The sequence below is a fragment of the Colletotrichum tamarilloi genome (genome assembly GCF_030869305.1).
Source record: "Colletotrichum tamarilloi strain Tom-12 chromosome Unknown Scaffold_12.1, whole genome shotgun sequence".
NCBI lineage: Eukaryota > Fungi > Ascomycota > Sordariomycetes > Glomerellales > Glomerellaceae > Colletotrichum > Colletotrichum tamarilloi.
This window is the reverse complement of record NW_026849395.1, coordinates 206,644-228,603: the sequence shown is the minus strand read 5'-3', so window position 1 is coordinate 228,603 and position 21,960 is coordinate 206,644. Positions and strand designations below refer to the sequence as shown.

Genomic DNA, 21,960 nt, shown 5'->3' with positions numbered 1-21,960 from the left:
CCTGGGTCTCCAAATTCCCGATTCCTCCAAGACGATCCACGCCCACCCTACCCTGCTCGACCGTCAGACTTCAGCCAAGAGTCAAGACGAAGAGAGAGAGAGAGAGAGAAGGTCTCCAGCTCAGCTAGCCTGGTCTATCCCGGTCTTATCCTCTCTGGGAACAACGACCCTGCTTCCTCTTCTCGTTCTTTTTGTTCTCCATTATCCATACCATACTCCGTACCGTAGCGACCTGTCTATCCAGTGTCCACCCTCTATACTCGGGCTAGCTGCCAATTCCTCGACTTGTACTCTGCCATAGCACACAGAGACTGCTTTGTGCTCTCGTCTGCTCTGCATCTGCATTGCTTTCTCTCGTCGTCCATTCCTCTTTGACCTCTCTCCGAACCTTGGACTTTTTAGACCACACCCAGCACCGACCGGCATCAGCACCGACACCTTGACCTGGACCTTGACACCTGGACCTGGACCCGGACTTGGACCTTACTACCTTGACCATCCGAGAGAACGAATGAACAAACTCCCACGGACACCATACACACACCAACCACACCCTACCAAACTCGCCCACCCCGTCTGCCCGTCCACCCATCCATCCCGTCTCCAATTCCACCCACCTTGCTCTCCTCCTCACCCACTCTCGAACTCGCCCTCACCTTACCTTAACTTACTTACCTCTACTTACCTACCTTTCTACCGGGACGGGACCTTACTTCACCTCACCGTGTCCGGGTCTGGCTTGATCTGACCTCTACCGCGTTCAACCCGCTTGCGCGCTTCTTCCTCCTCCTCCTCTTCCTCTTCCCTTCTCTTCGGTCCCCAGCGTCCTTTTCTTTCCCTTCGCCTTCTATTCTGGTCTAACGGAGGGGGTTTCCTGGACCCATTGGCCGTAGTACTTGATTGTCCGAGGGCCAATCCGTCTGTGTGAGATCACGGTCGCTCGACGTGTGTGCGATTCTTCTTTCGCCCTACCGTTACAGCCCTTTCTCTGTCTCGGGCCTCACTCTCGCTCTTCAACTAGACAACTCACCTTACGTCCTCCACCACAACCACCACCAGCTCAACTCGCCAACGGCCCTGTCTAGGATTTCTTTACTTCGATTCAACCTTGCGCCCCTGTTCTCTCTCTCCAACTTCTCAGTCTTTTTCTCTCTCTTCTTACTCCCTCCCTCTCCTGGAATCCGTCTTCTCTCTGCCCGCCGAGACCGCGACACAACCCACCCACCCACACCTCGGAAAACACATCAAGACTCGACGCGCGCATTCCTCACCATACGACCCGAGAAATTGGCCCATATGTCTTGACGATGCTCACCACGTCTCTCGAGAGCATCCACGACTCTTCCGCCCGCATGCCCGTCTTGGGCCTCGTAGCCGTAGCTTGGTTCTCCCGCGTCGAATAAGGCTCTGCAATCATGCAGACCGTTCCCAGTGTAAGTTGGATTGCCTTCATGCTTGCTTACTAGCATTTTGCCATCCACCCCGACAGGCATCCCCCCAACACCTGCTTGGATCACAACCACGCGGATACTGTGTTGCGCATGCTTTCTTCTCCCGTAGACACACCAATTCCCGCCCTATATGGGTCTTCCTCATTTCCCATATACTCCTCCATTCCCATGCTTCCCAGCACGCAGCACCGGTGTCCCTGATATCTTGTCCCTCTTTTGCCTGGTTCATCCCATCTTGCCTGCTGACTCGTCGCCTCATTAGCTCGTGGGAACTGGCACTGCCGTTGCTGCAGCGGCTGTAGGTCTAGTGTTTGCTCATCCCGACGATTCGAGTTCCACACAGTCTTCTTCCAACAGGAGGATACTAGTCTCAGACCAAGACATTCCTCCGAATCATCGACTGAGCAGCCCTCCCGTCTCTTCCTCACGGCCCGGCACCAGTTCTGTTGCCCAGCTGCCGACCCTCGACGACGCCCGCTACACGCCACTTCCCACTCATTTCTCCTTTACCTCGAACTCGAATTCGAATTCGAATTCAAACCCAAACGACGCCCCGGCCGAACCCTCTGCGCGCCCCCGCCGTCCTCTCAGCTCTCACTTCAACTTTGCGCCCTCCATATTGCACAGCAGGAGAGCGTCCTACGTGAAGCAGGGAGATCAAGCAACTGCGCCCTCGGTCAATGAGGATACGAGAGACTCGGTTTCCTCTAGTGGGTCCTGGATGAGACGCCTGTCACTACGGCCTTTGTCGCAACACGGAAGCATCAGATCGAGTTTGGGTTTCGATAATCAGTCTGTCGCTTTCTCTCACGGTTCAGCCGCTCCCATTCTTTCGCCTACCGGTTCTATTCCTCCTCCTTTGCCTCCGAATAAACTGGTGAAGCGCCCGCCCTCGGCACATCAGAATGGTGCTGTAATGCGCCGTCGCTCCAGGACACACCTTCCCAGTCTTCGCCGACCAGCGACGAGCCACCAACGATCTGCCACTTTGCACCAGATCAATTACGACGGAAACCACATCGAGCCGATCGCAGAACCAAAGTTCTCCTTTGACCAATATCTTCAAGAAGCAGGAGAAGGTCTCGTGCCACCGCGGCCCCAAGGCGAATCGACCCTGCAGCAAAAAACAAAATCAACAACCAAGTGGACCTCTTTTTTCCACAATCGCAGAGCAAATGTCATTGCACGGAGCGTGCCTGACCGTATAATTGACAGGAGTCCCAGCACCCGATCGGCGACAACAAAACGCATACTGGTACCCGACAGCCAGAAGCAAGATATTTACTTAATAAGGAGTGGCATGCTGGGAGACTCGGTTGCGCCCGTTGAAGAAGCCCTGGTGCTTGTCGAAGATCCCCCATCAGCCATCGACGACACCAACGAGGAACTTGATGGTGAGAAGGAAACAGGGAGAGAATCACAAGAAGACAACACCCCGTCAACACCAGAAGATACACCGACAAAGCGCACACACCGATCGCTCACAATGCATTTCAACTCCCCGAACTGGATGCCAAGAGCTGGCAGCCTCCGACGAACAAAACGCGGGGCGGGATCCAAAGGTGGTGGTGGTGGTGGTGGGAATAAGCGGCATGTGTCTGCGCCTACGACGACATCCCCCGGCCAGGCGCAAGCGCAAGACAACAACCTTGTTGCGCCTGCAGACGAGTCTCAAACGTCGCCAAAGCATCACCCTGCCGCCAGCCTTGACCCCACTTCCAATACGCACCTCAGAACTCGCAGTCGCAACTCTTCGTCGCCCTTGCCGCCGCTTTCACGTCTTTCCAGCTTCAACGTCGACGTTTCTAGACTTGGCTCCTCGTCGGGAGGCGTTACTCCATCTCCCCGCTCGATACATCCTTCTGGCAGTTCCCAGGGCTCGGCAGCGCTAGCTGCTTATAATCGCAGCGCTACGACAGACCGCAGTTCGACCATGAACAGTTCCGATTTCGATGCTAGATTTATTTCTGGTGACGATTATGACACGGACTTACAGAGCGATACTGTCTTTGACTCGTTACGAACTGCCGAATCCGATCGCAATCGCGCAGCGGAAACCCCACTCGACCACATGTTTGATGAGTCGCCCCCAAGCACTGCCGGTCATCCCAAAGCAAAGAGGCTGTCCATCCAGGAAATGCTCAGTCACTCGTGGGATGCTAACGAGAGGATTATGGAAGAGGACGAAAACATGCCGACGCCGGTACGTGTTCATCATGAACCCAGAATTCGTACCGATTCGGATACCATGGCACCGCGCTACAGCTTGGAACGCCCTTCGAATGAGTACTCGCTCGGAAGCAAGGACTTTGGTCGCCTTTCTATCGAAGACGATTTCGATGAAGATTGGGCACGCGACGAAGACGAAATGGCCTACAGCAACCAGCTATCGCCTCCTAGCTCGATGAACTCGCGTGGCGTTAGCCCTAATTTGCGCATGGCGCTTGCGAACATTAGCGGTAACGGCAACGCCGATGCAACGCACGACCCTAGCGAGAGGCCGAGAAGCAACATATTTGACTGGAGCGAGCCAACTCAAGAGAAGACCGACCTGGGCACCTCCTTCAGACCCAAGACCGCCTATGGAAAGCAGGAACTCGATATCAGAGGTGGTCGCGCCGCTATCCGGATGCGACCCTCAGCCATGCACGTTCGCAGCCAAAGTGTGCCAGTAGTCCACGATCCTACAGACAGAGGACCCGTGAATCCCAAATTCGGCACCTGGGGCCTGAGTAGCAAGACCGTCAGCGAGGACTGGGACGATGACTTTGAGTTTGGTGGCAACGAGAGCGAAGACAAGGAAACCGAAAACGCATTCGCAATGGTTGTTCCCGCCTCTATTCAAGCGTCACAACCTAGCCTCAAGCAGCATTCCGGTCACATTAGAGAGCTCTCGCTGCTCGTCAACGATCTCAAGCGTTTGTGTCGCCATGGCCGAGATCTGGATATGCTCGGCGGCTCCAACGCAGGTCTCTGGGAGGAAGCCGAGGGTATCATTGCACTCGCGTCGCCTGATGAAGATGAGTTGGAGGGCATGGACGTGGACTCATCCTCTATCATGAGCGGATTCGACGCTGCGTCGCCGGACCCCATCGAGAAGGAAGACCCCTTTGATGAGGTACACGAGATCAACGTTTCCAAAACAGCCGTCATTCGTGAACGCCCCGCTGGTCGTAGACGTTCGGTCTTCTCTCCAGACGACGACATCTTTGGCGGAAACAGTCCCGCTCCGGATGAGCTTCCTCCGCCGCGACCAAGAACGCCGGAGAATAACATCAACATGGGCGGCCACGACGTTACCGATATCGTCAGATCCGTCCTGGACGCCATGCAGCAACGATCCGTCTCCGACGCCGCCGCCCGCGACGACAAGCTGCACTTTGGCACCAACAGCCTGAAGGCTCTCGTCAAGCGCGCAGGCGATCTCCGAGACGTCTTGTCAGAGGTCATCCGTCGCGCAGACCAACTCACATCGAGCCCTGCCAGAACACCCCGGCAGCACAACGATAGCCCAGCCTTTACCCGGGTCTTCACCCCAGAGCATACTCCGTCTCCATCTAGCCCGCCGAAGAAATTGCCTCACAGCAGAAGCGCAAACTCTGCGCTCGGTCGTGGATCAGTTGACGCTTCGCCGTCAGGCGGCTTACAGCGGATGCAAATGATGACGGTCAGCTGAGATGAGGCAAGAGATGGTCAATCACAACATCTGGAACCTTGACAGCATGACGGACTGACCGTTCTTCTCGGGCTACAACAGCCCTGTACATGTACGAACATTGTTGATTTTCTTGTCTGCATAGCGACGGGTTTGGGGGGTTTTCAGTTGGAGGTTTCTTTTTGTCCCTTTTCTTCACTCGATGCCACATCCGACACAAAAGACAGTCCCGGCACTTTTTTCGACTCGATCGACTCGGCCGAATCGAGCGAGCTACAAAATTTCTACACGGCGACATCTGTGGCTGGCAACAAGCCTTGTAGACAGATACATATTCCAGCTTTTCCAGCTGGGTTTCCCTAACGCTTCTTTATTATTTTCTTACCAACGAGAGAAGGCTTATGACGACGTAATCATGTACGATTTCGCTAGGCAAGTCCTCGAGCCCAGGTTTAATGGAATGCCATGGCAGGACAAGCACCCTCTGGCGACGGAACGGGTGGATGATGAAATGGGAATGCGAACGAAAAAACACAAAAGGGCAAGGAGATTGGAAGAGGGAAATGGAATTTGGAATCAAAGCATCGCGCAAGACACGTAGTCCACATTGCGAAGATGGGCCATGCGCCAGAACAAATATCTACCTCGTTTAGAGACATAGTACTCTTTCCAGCTAGTTCTTGCAGTGGCATTATGCCATGGGTAGACGAAGAGGCAAAAACAAAACAGACAGGATCAGTTCATTGGTCGGCCCATTGGTTTTATATCATGGCTTTTTTACCCTCCTTTTTTTCGAACATGTTTTTTGCTTCGCGTACGGTGGTCTTCTTGTTGCTTCCATTCCAATAATCCATCATGGCAAAGACAGTATCAATAAGCAGGCGCTTCTCCCCGTCCTCCGCCATGCAACCATGTCTTTCTTCTTCGTATTGTGGAGGGGGCGTCGCAATGTCCGGCAGGAATCAGTATTCTAACCTAGGCTCGCATGCTCTTTAGCATTAGTTTCCGTCTACACTGGCGACTTCATTTAAGCACACTCCATTGTTTTGATGGGAACGGAAACGTGACCATGACGGGCCAACAAAACAGGTCGAGAAATACCCGGTCTTTTTTCCCAAAATGGGCGGGAAATGGGATTAGGAGGGGTTAATGGACTTTTTCCAAAGGGGTTGTGGCAATGGAGAACAGCATGGGAATAATGACGTGACGTCGCGAAGACGATGAAGATGACGTAGAATTTAATGAAGATGTATACGTGGGTTCAATGAATGACAAATATGTCATCAGGTTTTTTTTTCTTTCTTTCTTTCTTTCTTCTTTTTGTAGTCTCCGTTTGTGTGAATGTGACTGATTGGTGCTGAGACCGGAAGTTGTAGACGTGTACGATTGATGGATAAGAAGAAGTACATGGACTGGCCAAGTAGTTGACGAACTCGAGGTGTAGTTCATCATGTTATACTCCTTTGTCGTATATAAGAGTAGAGGTTTGGGTGGGGGGGGGGGGGGGAGGGCAAATAACGAGCATACTTTGGCCATCTTCGGGTCCTCTTTGTCGGGGTTTTCAGGACCCTCGAGTTGACGGAAACGTTCTTCTTCGTGTTAGTTGGAAGAAAACCACCGTTTTGGCTGGACTTCACGGCTGCCGTTGGAGCCGGGCTCCCCACAATATTTATGAGCTATTATGACTTCCTCTTTCTCTAGATGGTTGCTACGTGGGTAGGCTTGACGTGTGTCAACTTCTTTTACGTGGCTGGATGGATAGGTGGTAGGCGGACAGCACGCGCACTTTGGAGTCGGCACGATGACTCGTGATGAATGGAGAGAAATGATCTTTGCCGTTCGACACTCACCTTCTTTTTGCCTCTTTGGCTTTCCGGTAGTGTGGCTTCCCGACTCTTTGTGGGTGATGACATTCTGACTTTGGGGTGTAAATCGATCGGGGATATAAGGGGTAAATCGTATTACCACGATGTAGTAACCAGAAGACACATAAACACGCAGAAACACACACACACACACGTCAGTCATCAAGAGAAACAACGTGGGAACACCTGAAGCTTTTGTAGCTACTAGACAAGATAAAAAAAGAGAAACACTGTTTGAGTGTGTGGGTGTGACTGCGAAAGTCCTTTTAGAAAAAGAAGGGAATTCCCCACAACCTCGCAGAAACAAAAAACGCTATGTAAGGACCACTGATTTCTTCGTACATCGTGTCACCGATTTCCTTTCCCTGGGACCACAAATCTCAGACCCTGTTCTTTCCTAACTCTGGATATCCTTTTCCAATCTTTTGTCCAAACACGACAATTTTCTCACCCGAACTGGATAATCAGCTCCTCCTCCACAGACTCCTGAGCCAAGTCCTCCGCGATCCAGTACCGGTTACCACCCAGGGGCGTGACGCTCCTGCTTCTGAGCTCGGCGCCGTAGACGTCGTTCCACATGGCCTGGCCGTCAAAGCTGACGAGGCCAAAGGTGGACGGGTCGGTGCTGGTACCACCCATCTTCTTGGTGCGCTTGATGCGCAGGCGGCGGGATTCAGGGTCCTCGGGCTTCATGGGCGTCGTGTCGTGCGCGTGGCGGCGGGGCTTGGTGGGAGGGATCCACATGATTCCCGTGTCTTTGGGGATCGTGACGACGGGGGCGGTCCAGAGGGGCACGACGGTAGAAGGAACCGAGGCGAAGAAGATTGGGTTTGCGACGGCGGGGTCGCAGACTGTTGTCGTCGTCACGGAGCCTGCGAGGGCCGGGTGCGACGTCGCTGCGTTGAAGGAGGATGAGAACACGGCCCGGTTGAGAGCCTCTGCCCACTCTGACGGCGTGGAAGCCTTGCGGACGAGACGCGGTGAGGGGATCGCACCGATGGCCTCACTCAGGGCGGCTTCCCATTGCGCTGCCGTCGCTGTTGTGCGGCGGAGGGGCTCAGGCTGGGTAGATTGCGGTTGAGCGGACATTTGGGCCTTGAGGGAATCCCACCATGTCGGCTGCTTGACGGCGGGGACCTCGGGGAGCGGCTCAAAGTCGGACACGGCTTCCTCATCGTCGGATCGTGTTGATGCGGTGTCCAAGGATGGCGTGGAGCGGCCAGACGAGGCGCGGGAGCTGGGTCTCGCGACGGCGAGGGACATCCAGTCTTCGATGCGGGTCTCTGCGGGTGTAGGGGCCCAGAGGCTGAACGACTCGAGCTGGGGCAGCTCCTCGGACGTCACGCGGGCGGCGGAGGGCATGCCGAGGCCGACGGGGAGTGCAGAGGTTGTTCTGAAGCACGCGCGCTTGTGGCTGGGGTTGAACAGGCCGGTAGACTCGGTGTAGACGACGGCGGGTCTGGCAGCCCACATGGACGTCTTCTTGCTCTTGCGCTGCTGCTGCTGTTGCGGCTTGCTCCAGAGGGGAGTGTTGGACTGGGCCAGCTTTTGCTTCTTCGCGGGCGCGGTCCAGAGAGAAGTGCTGTGGATGACGGCAGGCTCTGGGAGACGCTCGCGGACGCGGGCAGGGGCGCTCATCTTGTCGAGGTAGCTTCCCCAGACACGGGCATCGGGTTGCGGAAGACCTGTTGAGGTGCGACGGCTGATGAATAGCTTTGGCTGAGGGGTCCAGAGAAGGGAGACGGGTTCCGGCGAGGAGGCAAAGTCCTCGGGCGCGATGGTGATGACCATTGAGTCGTGCTTGGGGTCGTCGTTATCCTCAGCTGTCTTCTCGTCTTCGGAGTCTTCGTACTCTGATTGAGAGCGCTCAGAGATGTACTCCTCGGCAAAGGACTCTGGGCGGTATGTGATAGGCTGGGGGAGTAGACTGTTCTTGGACGGGACCTGATCCGACTGGAGTAGACTGGCGATTTCCCAGAGGGTGGTCTCGTCGAAGCCGTCGTCACTGTCTTCGTCGTCTTCGATATCAGACACTTCGTCGTCACCTTCTTCCTCGTCGTCGTAGTCGTCAAAGAAGGAAGAGGAGTATTCTTGAGCTTCGAGTTGCTTTGCGCGAGCTTCTAATGCGGCACGTACTGCAGGTCCACCAGTTGACATAGTACCGGGCATAGCCATAAACATATGACTTGGCCCACGCGGTTGGACGGTGGCGGTGTCCGACTTCTCGCCCCAGGGGAACTGGAAGATACCGAGCGTACCTCTCTTATCAGGAAGGGGTTGCGGGCTCTCAAGAATATCGGGCAACAGTGTGACACGCTTGCTACGTCTTGGTGGACGTTGGGTCAGGGGACGCTGGGGCTGTTGGAAGTTATCCTTGATGGGCTCAGGGCTCCAAGAGACACGCCAAAGTCCGGAGGTGGGCCGCAGCTTCTTAGCAGCAGTGTGATCGGGCTGCCAAAGTTGCGAGCTCACGATATTTAGGGGATCGGAGACCTTGCGTGTCGCAGGGCGAACGGAGATACCAGGTAAGGTGTCGCCATTGGGGGAAGTAACTTTAGACGCGACGCCATGGTTTGCGGGACGAGCCCAAAGCAGCGGTGGTTCGCGCTCAAAATAAACTGGCGAGTCGGGTTTCCACAGACATTCTGGGGGTGCGGGAGCTCGCTCGTTCGGCATGAGCCTCGCGAGTATCTGAGCGTTGACACCGTCAGCGCCGTCGGACTCCTCGTCGGTGTCCGGTGGGGTAGGACTGCCAAGCTGCAACGCCGCAGCAGTCGCACTCAAGGGCGCTTTTGAGACAGACAAGAAATTGAGGTTTCTCTTTGCCAATAGTTCGGAAGTGTTCTCCATATACTCCATTTGAGCATCCGCAAGTCGCTGTTGCCAGAGACTGGTGCGGTTGTTGTTGGTGCCGTCAGAAGAGAGGGAAGACGCGCTTAGCGTCCTCAGATCTTCAGACGACGACTTGCTCATGCTGCCCATCCGAGCGCGGCGGGAATTGCGCCGGTCTAACGCAATGTTGTTGCGCTGGGGAATCTCTTGCAGCGACTCGTCAATCTGGGTAAGGCTTCGTGAGTTGACAATTGCAGACTCGTGTTGCGAGTTGCGGACCGACGTCGTCCCAACTGTCGACATGGAGTCCCGGCTGAGACCATGCTGCATCTCGTGCCATTGGTTCTCTTGCTGGCCCATTTCAGCCTCCAAAGATTCCAGAAGACGAATTCTCTGTCCTTGGCTTTCGTACGAGTCGCGGTTCGGCTGTTCCAGCTTCTTGAGTTGCGCTTGAATCATTTCGTAGGCGTGTTGCGGCGACTCCAATGGAGAAGGCTCTGCGGCGTGCATCACGATCGCGTTCTTCTTGACGGGAGATCTGAGCTGGAGAGCTCTCGGAGGCGGCTGTCTGCGCGACTGCACCGGCTCCTTGCGCTCAGTGAATGTGATGCTCTCGTCGCCGATGCGACGATGCCAGCGAGCACCTCTGTTTGCGAGGCTCACCTCTGGAAGGTTGACGGGGCTTTCGCGAGCCTCTTGCGGGGCTTCCACGTCTCTCTCATGCTCAATAGATGCATCGAGCATGATTGTCATGACCTCCTTGCCGTCGTTGTGGCTGATCATGGATAAGTCGCGAGGCTGGATCCAAGTCGGCTTCGGCATGTGCGTAGCCTCTTGGATGTTCACCGGCGCGACAGGTGAGTGAATGGATCCCCAGTTGGTCGTAGTCTCTTCATCGCGAGTCCTGACCGTCCTCGTCTCGCTGAACTCAGACAGACTAAGGTTGCGAACCGGAAGCACAGGTGATGACTGGCGCTTTGCTCCATCGTATGCTCGCTTGATCTCCGCGGTGTCGTTGACAGGTAACGCAGGAATCCAAGAGTCGTGCTCATCAGGTCTTCCAGTAATGACGGAGGTATCAACGCTGAATTTGGAGGTGTTGCGAGGCAGATCTGGCCGAACTGACTCTTCAATATCTAGAATACTCTGGGTCCGAATGGACGTCTTGGTCGAGCGATCGGACTGCTTGGACTGATCCCGACTGCTTCCTGATTCCCATGCATCTCTCTCATCGCCTCCCGAGTTGCTCGCAGGCTTGAAGGCCAAAGGAACCATGGGCATCTCGGGAACTGGGGTTCTGGGCTGGACGCCCGCCTCAGAGTTGCCAAGAGCTCCCGGGAAGAAAAGATCCATCTTCTCATCGAAGGTCATGCTCTTGGTGTCATTTGGCAGTGCGCGTACAGGATGGTTACCGGCGCTCTTCGGTGGTGGTGGCAGAGGCGGCAATTGAGTCGGGCTGCCAGGATTCGATAACAGAATTGATTTCCTGCTCATGATGGAACCACCTGACTTGCTCCGCCTGTGGTTAGGAGAGTTCTCTGCTGGGAAGATTTGACGGTCCTTGCCCTGCTGTCTCGGAATCGGGCGAGGTCTATGAACGACGGACCCTGATGACTTGAGCCCTGGCCCAGGAGACTGCATATGAGGCGTCTTGGCGGCCTGGTTCGAGGCTCCCTCAATGATGCTTTGCACTGCCGTCGGGTCATTGTACTGGATCTTGTTCACGAACATGACAGTCTGCTCCTGTTGAACTGCGTCCTTGGGCAAAGGCCTCATGGCCATCGCTCTAGGGTTCGATGGCAGGCCACCTGTCGGGCGTCGCTGTAAACTGCTGCCACCAGGTGTCTTGGGCGAAAGAGGTTTTTGCCTGGAGGGACGGATTGTCGGGTCAACGGCGGTCTGAATCGGCCAGGTTGGTGGTAGATCCGGCTTCTTGGTAGGTGACATCAAACGAGCGGCGCTCTTGGGTGGAGGCGGAGGTACGAGACCAAGGGGCGGTGATGCAACTGTGAATTCGGTCGCAGTAGAGGATTTCTGGCTCACGGAACGGTCGAGGGTCTTTTGCGTCTTCTGGCTCATAGTCCTTTCCACAGTACGCTGGCTGGCTGATCTGTCCATCGTCTCAAAGGGGCTCAGGGGTCTTTCCGGGCGTTGTGGCCGAGGCGGAGAGATGCTGCTCACAGGTGCGGTCTGCGGGGGCGTGACCGGTCTCTTTTCGATCTCGAGCTGCTGGAGGGTCTCTGGCATTTGCCTGGGGGATCTGCGTCTGATTTCCTCTACGCCGGGGGACAGCTGGGCGGACGAAGTCGTTGCGGGGGGATTCGACATGAGCCCAACCGATCGGAGTTGTTGCGGTTCCGCAGGAGGCGACTTCAGCCCAACTTCCTTCCTCTTTCCACTCTGAGCACGTTTGAGAGCCTCTTCCGGAGTAATCGCTGGGGGCTTGGGAGCCGGGCGCTGCGCGTTGAAGCTCGAGTTCCTTTGCATCGAAGTAAAGTCGTTGCCTCTCTTCTCCCTGTCGTTCTTTGCGGCCGTGGCGAGGTCGATGGTGGCGATCTTGCTCAGGGGGTTCTGCTCTCCGCTGTCCTGGAGGATCGGGTTGGATATAGCATTCTTGATGTTCGAGCCCGGTCCAATTTTGTCGAAGATACTCCGTCCCTTCATGATGTTGGGTCTCGCGTCCATGCTCCTGCTTTGCCTGGGAGGTGCCGTCTGCGCCCGAATCGGTGGGAAGAGCTGGCCCTGCACGGGAACACCGCCTACACCGGTAGATGCCTGACCCGGAGCGATGCTAGGCATGGTGGGCAGAGCGCCACCGCCGACACCTCCACCAAAGTCAACAGGTTGGTTGAAAGTCGTGACAGTAGTAATTGTGCCTCCTTTGAGGTCCTCGTATCGCGACGGCGGGTAGTCAGTGTCTGAAGTTGAGAGGTCTCTGCTGGAACTGATGTTTCGTGGGGACTGGGCATCCGGATGAACTTCTTGCTTTTGGCGAGGGGGTAGCAAGACTCCCAGAGAGCCTGTTAGGATGCCTGGGAAGTGTTAGCAAACAAGCGCAGCGAGTCGAAGGCTCGGCACGTACTGAGAAGGATTGACAGGCCAGTGGCGGGAAGAGCAGTTCTGAAGATCAGCTCAATAGTGTCTATGCCCAGAAGCATTGGGATACTTGTCTATCAAGATGATGTGTGATTAGTATTATGATATGTCAAAGCAATGGCGTGTAATACGTACCGCAGTCCAGAGGGCGAGGGCGCCAATGACCCAGAAGATGGCCTTCTTCACCGGCACACTCGTGATGCCAATCGAGTTGGCTCTGAAGGCGAGCGCAGCAATCACGGCAAAGTCTGTGACCATGACAACAGCACCGATAGCCAGAAGATCATTCCTGGCAACGCAAACGGTGGCAATCTGAGCCTTCTGGAACCCAACAAATACGCCGCCCAGAATAAACCGCACGCCGAGGACCGCCTGGTAGACCAAGGCGCTCGCCGGCGCTCTCGCGTTCGCGTTGATAGCCCATAGCAAGAACTGCTCGATGGTGAATCGGGCGAGTTGATCGAAGATTGTAGTAAAAATTACGGCGACTTGACATCCGGCAGTCGAGGTTGGGTCGAGGGTGATGCCGGTGAAGTCTATTTGAGCCCACAGGGCGGATGATACAAGGAATGTGATGAGGACCAGCCTCAGGCCGTCCCGAAAGATCTTTGAGCCATGGCCCTTTGCTAAAGGAAAGACGGCGGGCGTCGCGGCTTGGATGACGATTCCACTGTGAATCAGGATGGTTAGCGCAAATGTTCTCCCGCCGTTCTCGCGGTTCCTTCCGCTCTTCAGTTGTCTCCCATGCCCATGATTGTTTCTTCCATGCCTCTTTTCACATTTGAGGCTCCCAACTGTCCCTAACCTGCGTCGACGATGGAGGAGATGACGGGTGACTGACAAGGTAAGGGCCGAGACCAAGGCCTGAACAATTCCTGGAATGAACATTTCGTTTGTCGGGGCCGCGGGCCGGCCGGGAGGAGAATCGAAAAAACCCAGTCAATGGGGGAATGTTGAAGGAAAGGAAAAAAGTCTTAGTGAAGGAAACGAATCATTGTGAGAATGCCTCGTACTATGGTTGCATTCCACGATCAAACAAAGACAAACATGACAGGAAAGATGCCCCACGATGTACACACGAAGTGGCAGATAGATAGTATGAAGGACGACAGGACGGAGATGTGTGAGGGCGCGCGGTAGGACGAGCAGAGGCGGATGTTCTCTCGATACGCTTTCGGGGACGCACCAGAGTGGAGAGCGAAGACGGGGGGCACAGACGAAGAGGGAAGGAGAAAAGAGTAGCCGGCAGACTGACAAAACGGGAGGGGGGTGTGTGCAGATGGTGGAAGGTCAGGTACGGATAGTCAGAGACTCAGAGTAGATTTGGATGTGGTAGTGTAAAGAAAGGTACGGATGGATGGATGGATGGACGGTGATCCTGCGGCTGCGTCTACGTATGGGCTACCGCGCTGGAGCAAGATGAGGGAGCAGGAAGACGTAACGCCAGGGACACACGATGAAGAGGCACGGAGGTCAGGGAAGGCCAGCAGTACCTGCAGACGCTGCAGACCAGAGTATCCGTACGAAGTACCCGGCCTCGTCTCATGGGACGGGCATACTGTGGTAGCCTATTTCCAAGGTTATTCTCGGTATGGGGGTTCTGGGGGACCCGGCCAGATGTTACCTCAGCGGATGGTCTAAGCCAATCCCAGAGCCAGAATCGGCTGAAATGATGTCTGGTCCTTCTGAAGAGTCGAGTTGCAAAAATGAGATACTTGACAGTAGACACTCGACAAGCGTAGTGTAGGAGGGAAGAGGGTCTCAAACCGGCCGTGGGCAGGGTGCTGTGAGAGATCTCTCGATACGTCGTTCATGCCGGCACTGGTCAGGGGCGGTGATTGGGCTGGCGGCAAGGCTGACAGGGGTTAGAACCTTGTTCTATCCACCACGACGCCGTGGCGTGCGTCGACTCTGTTTCAGCGTCGAAACCCACGATGTTCGGGATGGAGGGGTCCAGGGCCGGCCAGAGGCCCCATTCCATTCCATCCGTCTTGACTCTTTTCTATCTTCTTTCTTTTTCTGGTCTTTGGGTCTGGTCCAGGGTGTCTGTCTGGCCGGTGGTTTCTTCTCATCTATAGCAATTCGCCTCGTGTCTTTTGGGACCTAGGGTGGTTTATTCTTGTCATCGGAACAGGAAAGTCAGACCCTTTTTGTGGGGTCTTTTCTTCTTAGCTGGTATGGAACAATTTGGATGGACTCGTGTTAGTAGCTGGAAATAATACTAGAGCAGCGCAGACCTTGACAACACTTGTTGTGTCCCATCGTCATCGTCCAATGGAGTAGCGATGATTCGTTGAGGCTCAATTTTGGGGCTAATCGACCCGTGGACTTGCAACAAGGAGTTTCTGAAGGTCGGCGCTTCGTCGAACAATTGTGCAGTACTCCGTAATACCAGAGTGCAGAGGAACATCCTAAAGACCAGAGGTGATAGACTCGGCCAATTGCTGGCCATATGTGGAAACACACGCAGCCTGCCCTTGCTGTTTGACAATTGACGTCTAACTTTGCCGCTGGCCTCGCCATGAGGGAGGGGGAGAAAAGAAGGTACTAAGGTGCATTCCTCGCATCAGAAACCTACCTGCGCCTAGCAGAGGAGAGAGGCCCGAGAATAGAACCTTTGAACGACGCAACGGCGATTCCCCTGTGCAGCCCGCGTGTCTCCTTTGGAACTGCAGATGTCCTGGGACTCCTGGTTGATCGAAACATGAAGAGTCGAACGCCTTCTCTCTGAAAAGCAATCGCCTTTTGGCAGAGCTATCCTCGGTTCTGGGGTGACATGTGTACCCGTCATGCAGCAAGGCGCCTCGTCCTCGTCCTTTTCCTCGCTCGCATTCTCTCTCACTCCGTCGACGAGTGCAGCTGTACAGATACACCTGCAGCGGGCAATCAGGTCGAGCCGTGGGAAAATAAGGGGAGGTAAGGGAGAGCCAGCTGCAGTCCAGGACTCCAGGGAATCGGATGGCGGATACAGGGAAGAAGCCGGTGGCGCCAGGGGCACGTCTGCAGCAGCTCAGACAGTCGACTTTGGTGTGGTGGACTGAAGAGAAAAGGGCTGAGGTATCTGAGTCTGTGTGACTGTGAGAGTCTTCTTGCTCTGTATCCGTAGTATGCTAAAGGCGATGGATGGTCACGAGGGCGTGAGGAGGGATTTTGGGTGAGAGAAAGGAATGGGAGATTCCCAGTGTTCCTTGAGATTTGTCAGGGGCTTCGATGTTTCTTGGCGCACCCTCTACAGTGGAGACAGCTGGCGAGGGTTCCCCTGTGACGGCGGAGGTTGCCCACGAGGGCTAGATTCAAGACTCAAGATTCAAGAGACAAGAGTGCCCTGCTTCCACAAGTTCCAGTGATTTCACCCTCTGTGAATTACGTGCTGCGAAGACCGAGGGCACCAGCTGATTAGTAAAGGTCGGATGGTCCCAAAAGGCTAATCAATCAAGCTTTGGCCGCCCAGCTATCCTGCGTTTCGGCTGCTACCGAATCCGACCAGCCGCTCAACTTCTTACACCACCAACATCGCCGACCATTCGTGGACATTGTCTTGACCGTCACTCTGTCTAGTGCGGTGTAGTACACCAAGACCAAGACATCAAGACTCTTTGACTCTGCGCGGGTATGCGGGGGGCGGCGCAGGTACGCAGCGGCGCCACTGGCAGGTAAAGCAACGCAAGACTTGTTTCTACCGCCTCTGCATGCGCCTTTGTTTCCTCAACTTTCCTTCCACTCGGTTCCCTCTGTGCGTTTGCCGTCAAATACTCTGCAGTAGCCTTGGACAGTAGGTACTGTTTCTCTAACGATAGATGCCCGTGAGCGCGCCCGGAAGACATCCTACCGATATGCCATCAATGAGGCGAAGTTGTGCGATATCATGTAAGATAAACCACACGTACTTGGCTGTATAATGACAGCACACAAAGAGGACCAGCGCCTCGGCTTCAGGAGATTGAATCACAAGAGCCCAGTGAGGCGTGAAGAATAGGCAAAAAAACTCCTGCGCGTAGACGGCGTAGGAACAAGATTGCTTCAACGATTCTTCCCTCTCATTCTTCCAACTTTCAAGGACTCGGGGACGCACCAAAGCATAGCAAACAAACCTTCAGGTCCTGAAGCTTGTCCCGTCTGATAGCCCCAGGAGACGAACGTGATCGCCATCCATCATTTTACCCCGCCCTCAACTCTAACGCTTTTCTTCTTCCTCTTACACGTACATACAGATGATGGTAAACTTTGCAGTCTCGGGCATCGGCAGTAGCCCAAGGTTTTGGAACAAACGTTCTCTGGAAGGAAAGAAACCATTTTTGCCGACTTGAGTCCTGGGGGCGAGGATCAGGCTCAAGTCCATCGGGCTTTGAAAAGACTGGTCTCGCTATGGCACTTCTTCCCAACGGCATTTTGAGGCTTCGAGCGGGTTTGGGAATATTCTCTTCCCCCGCTGACTCAAGCGATAGATGAGACTACCTGTTCCAACACTTATATGCCAGTCACGAGATGTCCGGTTCCCATCCGTAGAGCCGTAATTCATCCACATCAGCGAGAGCCTGACCGGGGACGCGCCTCCACACCTTATCCGGCAATTCCGCCCCCGCCCGCTCACTTGGGTCCCGCGCCGCTTCGTCCACAGACGACGACCGCAAAGGTCATCACTGAAGACAAGCACTCCTTAGCACAAGATCTTGCATGGCCGCTAGCTCCTTCGCGCCACACGTAGATGGTCATTGACAGCGGGAGCCCGACAGACACCAAGGTGGCTGCTTGGACCTACTCGATCTAGTCTGGCGTGGGACTGCAACGTGTGCAGGTATGCCGCTTGCCGGTGCCGCTAAACCCCTCCCTCCATGATCCCGCCATCACATCACCTCACCTCACTCCGCATGGCTTCTCTTCCTTTCGGAGCCGGGCCCGAAAGGCATAGTGAACCTCACCCGGCCCGGTTCGCCCCAGATGAGTCAATAAGTCTACGCGGGATGACGGCGGGCGTAAACGGCGTGTTTTTTCTTCGTCGTGTCATTGGATGGGCGTTTCTTGTTATCAAATTGGAGAAGGGGGGATGATAATACAAAGAGAGACAGACAACCTCAAATAGGTCATTTAGTAGTGGCTTTAGAACTAGACGTTTGTTGCAACACCAACGTACCAAACAATCTCATCAATCATCTCAACAGGAAGATAGCATCCAACCATGCCTCGCACTGAACTTGAGTATCCCAAAGAGCCATATGGCACCGTCAAACGCTACAGCCCGCGTGGTATGCCTCACTCTCACTCTCCCTCTCATCTCACAACCTTTTCACCAAGTCATCAACTAACACAACCTCACAGCATCTTACGCCCTCCGCACAATCCACACCATAATAAACACAAGCCCAATCCTCCACGTCTCCTTCAACGACCCGCAATCCCCCTTCCCCACGATCCTCCCCATGCTCGGCCAAATGGGCTCCTTCTCCCGCCCCTCCGCCGACGAAGGCGACGTCCTGGACCTCTACCTCCACGGCTACGTCTCCTCCCGCCTCATAAACATCTCCCGTCAACCCTCCGACGCCTCTCCTACGTCCACCTCTACCTCTTCTACTTCGTCCACTTCGTCTTCTCCAGGCCTCCCCGTCTGCATCGCAGCATCCCACCTAGACGGCCTCGTCCTGGCCCTGACGCCCAACGCCCACAGCTACAACTACCGCTCCGCAGTCCTCTTCGGCCACGCAACCCTCGTCTCCGACCCCGCGGAGCGCCTCTACGCGATGCAGCTCATCACGGACGGCGTCGTCCCAGGTCGCTGGGAGGCGTCCCGCGTGCCACCCAACAAGGGCGAGTTATCCTCCACGAGCGTGCTCAAAGTGCGCATCGCGACGGGGAGTGCCAAGATCCGCGAGGGGCCGCCGGGGGATGACAGGGCTGATAAAGAGGATGCGGAGGTTACGGGGAGGGTGTGGACCGGGGTCGTGCCGGTCTATCAGGTTCTTGGGGAGCCTGTGGCCGGGCCGTATAATGAGGTGGCGGAGGTGCCTGGGTATTTGGGGGAGTATGTGCGGGAGACGAATGCGGTGACGAAGGAGGCTGCTTTTGAGGCTGCTAGGAAGGTTGTCGTGAAGAAGGGGGGTGAGGGTGAGTGAGGTAGTATTATGGAGATGAAGGCTGAAGGGACTTCGACAAGTAGTGCAGAGTGATGAGTTGATGGGATACGGAAGGCATGCTAAGGACATGTGAAGAAGTATTTGATAGAAAGCGGTTTCATTCTGTACTCAAAGAACAGTTTCTTCTAGGTGAGCCTGGTAGTTGGGGCACGCAGCTCTAACTCATTCCAATATAATTACACATGTCGGAGTACCATATGTACAGAGAACAAGCACTCCTCATCTCCAATGGAATGACTGTTCGTCAATTCCCACCCTTGATCCAGACTTTTTGCGCAAACACCATTTCCCGACAATAGGAACAATCACCACAACTCCCAAATCTTGTCCGGCATCACAACCCGCATCACCTCCCAATGCCCCAGCGCGCTCTTCTCGTGCCATTTAGTCAGCTGCTCCGTGCTGTTATCCCTCAAGATCCCGTAATCCCCCTGCAAAAAGTGCTTGGGAAACACCTCGTGCGCCGGCATCAGGAACGCGCGGCGGGTGCGGCTGCCCAAGAAGTCGTCTTCAACGGGGGCCCTGAACTTGAGCTTCCCGGACGTCTTTTTGCAAAAGATCACCATGTTGGTAAAATCCTGGCCCTCCTCCTCGATTTTCTCCGGGGTAGGGTGTTCCGACTCGCGGAAGATGCGGCAGGAGGGGAAGACCTCTCTGATTGTGTCCACGACGAGTTTGGGGGCCGGGTGGAGGAAGTCGCCGGCGTAGTTCTACGACTAACGTGAGTATATACGAACTATACACAATGGGTTGCGTAAGCGAAAGACGTGACTCACAATTGCAATGGCACCGTCTGGCTTGAGGAGCGAGTTAAGGCCCTGGAGGAACTCGAGGGTGAAGAGGGGCACGGGCTCGGCGCCGCCGGTGAAGACGTCGTGGACAATGTAGTCGAATCTCGCGTCCGGGTCGTCGGCGAGCTTGCGCGTGTAGCTTACCGCGTCTGCGATGACGGGTGTGTGGTTGGACGGCAGCTGGAAGTACTTTGACGCAAACTCGTGCACGACGGGGTCGATCTCGACAATCGTCGTGTCGACGCCGTGAGCGACCAAAGCCGCGGGCGTAGTACCGATACCAAGGCCGCTGGTTTGTCGTTAGTAATTTTTTCTCCAAGGTCCCTTGCCAAGGAAGAGCAGCAACTTACATGTTCAGAGCCTTGGCCTTGGAGTCGGGAACAGCCTTGGTCGTCTTAACAAGCCGAACAGCCTCCAACATGACGAAGACACCATAAATAGGCTCCGCGACGCGAGGACCCTTGTGCTTCACCCACTCGCCACCGAGCAGCGAGTGATCGCACCGCATGACACGGTACCCATGCTTGATACTCTCCAGCACGGAGACGTACCCCGTGACGGACTCTTTGCGATCCAGCAGGAACCAGTTATCCGCCTGCAATGTGGAGTTGAGCGAAGCCGCAGCCATGGGCGTCAGCGCATGTGGGTTCAAGAACGCCGTGTGCAGTACGGCCGGGACGGCGAGAAGGAGCAGCTTGGACGGGGCGTAAACGGCATATGCGGCGCCCAGCAGCGCCTCGAGGCCGATGCGCGTCTGGAAGAAGGACCGGCCGACGTAGGTCTGCAGATAGTCACCCGACAGCGTCTCGACGAAGCGGAAGAGGCCCCAGGAGCCCAGACCCGGGGCAGCGTCGGCGAGGAACTTGGGCAGCTTGGACAGGCTCACCTTCTCCATCTCCGTCGCCACGCAGCTCACCGAGATGACGACGAGGGGGAACAGCGTGACGGCCTCCATGACCAGGGGACCCCAATACGCAGTCAGCAGAGCGCTGGTCTGATAGAGGTAGTACTGGATCGCGGGGACGCAGAGGGCGACGACGGGCAGCAGAGTAGCCGGGTTAAACGGCAAAGTGCGGTTAAGAACGACGTTGCCGGCCCAGCCAAAGAAGCAGGCGACCATGACGAGCTTGGCATGGTATATCGAGGACGGGATGGCGCCGTAGACGGGCGACATGGCCAGCTGGGAGACATTGCTGTAGGTGGCGGCGAGGGCGATGAGGATGGTGGCCTTGAGGTACGCCGTGGCCTGCTGCTTGTAGAACCTGCCTCTGGTCTGGCCCTTTGCCTTTGCCGCGAGGCTCTTGAGCTCCTTTTCGAACCGTTCGGGCGTGAAGCCCTCGGGAGCGGACTCTATCTTGACTGTTGACTTTGGCGGCATCGTTGTGAGGGGGAATGTGTGCGTGTCCGGTGCTGCCGGGTGAGATGAAGTGAGTGAGGTTGTCGTGTGATGAGATGAGAGCTGCGTGAGTGAGTGACGATGAATATATTTTCAATATACAAATATGAATTAACAAACGCTGAGGATGAGCGCCCGGGAAGCTCTCCAAGCGATTCGGTGGGGTAAAATATGGAATAGAAGGTATGTTATCAGGCAATTTCAACAGCCTGCTGTCGAAGATCTCTTGGTCTTCCTCTTCACCCTCGCGCGTGGCGTGTTTCTCTTGAGCTCAGACTTCTTCAAGACACATCGACTTGCGATGCGACACAACGCTGTGGGCAGGAAGGGGGTTTTGTCTGGTTGCCGTTTTGAAACGTCTCCTTATTTGCTCCGTATCCGTAGCTCCCTCCTTAAAATCATTTCTGGGGCCACTTGTGTGGCGCGAGCTTCGGATCTATGAGCTTTGCGTGGCTGACTGATTGTGTATGTGGCGGTGCACTGCTCACTCTCACTCTTCAGTTACCTTATTCACAACATTCACCTTGGGGGCTTTCTTAACCTTCACTTTCACTCTCTCACATATTATGCCAGATATAATCAGCCAAAATCACATAAGATCCAGGATCAGTATCTCATAGAGAATTGTCTCATTATGTAGCTATTGTGACGGGATAGAGAGCCTCTAGACTCATTTCTATACAAGATGCCATCGTTGCCCTGCGGAATGGCCCCTATGACCAAACCCCCTTTTTGGTTCGCAAGAA

The 21,960-nt window shown here is 55.2% G+C and overlaps 5 protein-coding genes across 5 annotated transcripts; 2 read left to right on the top strand and 3 right to left on the bottom strand.

Annotated features, from left to right (window-relative positions):
- Positions 1-1,415: 1,415 nt before the first annotated feature.
- On the top strand, positions 1,416-5,127 carry CTAM01_04885 (uncharacterized protein; the record flags this gene model as incomplete). Its single annotated transcript, XM_060520915.1, has 2 exons — positions 1,416-1,433; positions 1,714-5,127. The coding sequence occupies 2 exons, from the start codon at positions 1,416-1,418 to the stop codon at positions 5,125-5,127; spliced, it is 3,432 nt and encodes a 1,143-aa protein (XP_060384284.1).
- Positions 5,128-7,418: 2,291 nt separating this feature from the next.
- Positions 7,419-13,787, bottom strand: CTAM01_04884 (uncharacterized protein; the record flags this gene model as incomplete). Its single annotated transcript, XM_060520914.1, has 4 exons — positions 7,419-12,835; positions 12,886-12,973; positions 13,035-13,569; positions 13,741-13,787. 4 exons carry the CDS (start codon positions 13,785-13,787, stop codon positions 7,419-7,421), a joined length of 6,087 nt encoding a protein of 2,028 aa, XP_060384283.1.
- Positions 13,788-15,397: 1,610 nt separating this feature from the next.
- CTAM01_04883 (uncharacterized protein) lies at positions 15,398-15,961 on the bottom strand (the record flags this gene model as incomplete). Its single annotated transcript, XM_060520913.1, has 1 exon — positions 15,398-15,961. A coding segment is annotated over one exon (564 nt), but the record flags the coding sequence as incomplete, so codon positions are not given.
- A 2,114-nt stretch (positions 15,962-18,075) lies between these two features.
- Positions 18,076-19,006, top strand: CTAM01_04882 (flavin-nucleotide-binding protein; the record flags this gene model as incomplete). The annotated part of the gene is made up of 2 exons (XM_060520912.1): positions 18,076-18,142; positions 18,216-19,006. The coding sequence occupies 2 exons, from the start codon at positions 18,076-18,078 to the stop codon at positions 19,004-19,006; spliced, it is 858 nt and encodes a 285-aa protein (XP_060384281.1).
- Positions 19,007-19,332: 326 nt separating this feature from the next.
- On the bottom strand, positions 19,333-21,196 carry CTAM01_04881 (spermine/spermidine synthase; the record flags this gene model as incomplete). Its single annotated transcript, XM_060520911.1, has 3 exons — positions 19,333-19,737; positions 19,804-20,107; positions 20,169-21,196. 3 exons carry the CDS (start codon positions 21,194-21,196, stop codon positions 19,333-19,335), a joined length of 1,737 nt encoding a protein of 578 aa, XP_060384280.1.
- Positions 21,197-21,960: the final 764 nt, after the last annotated feature.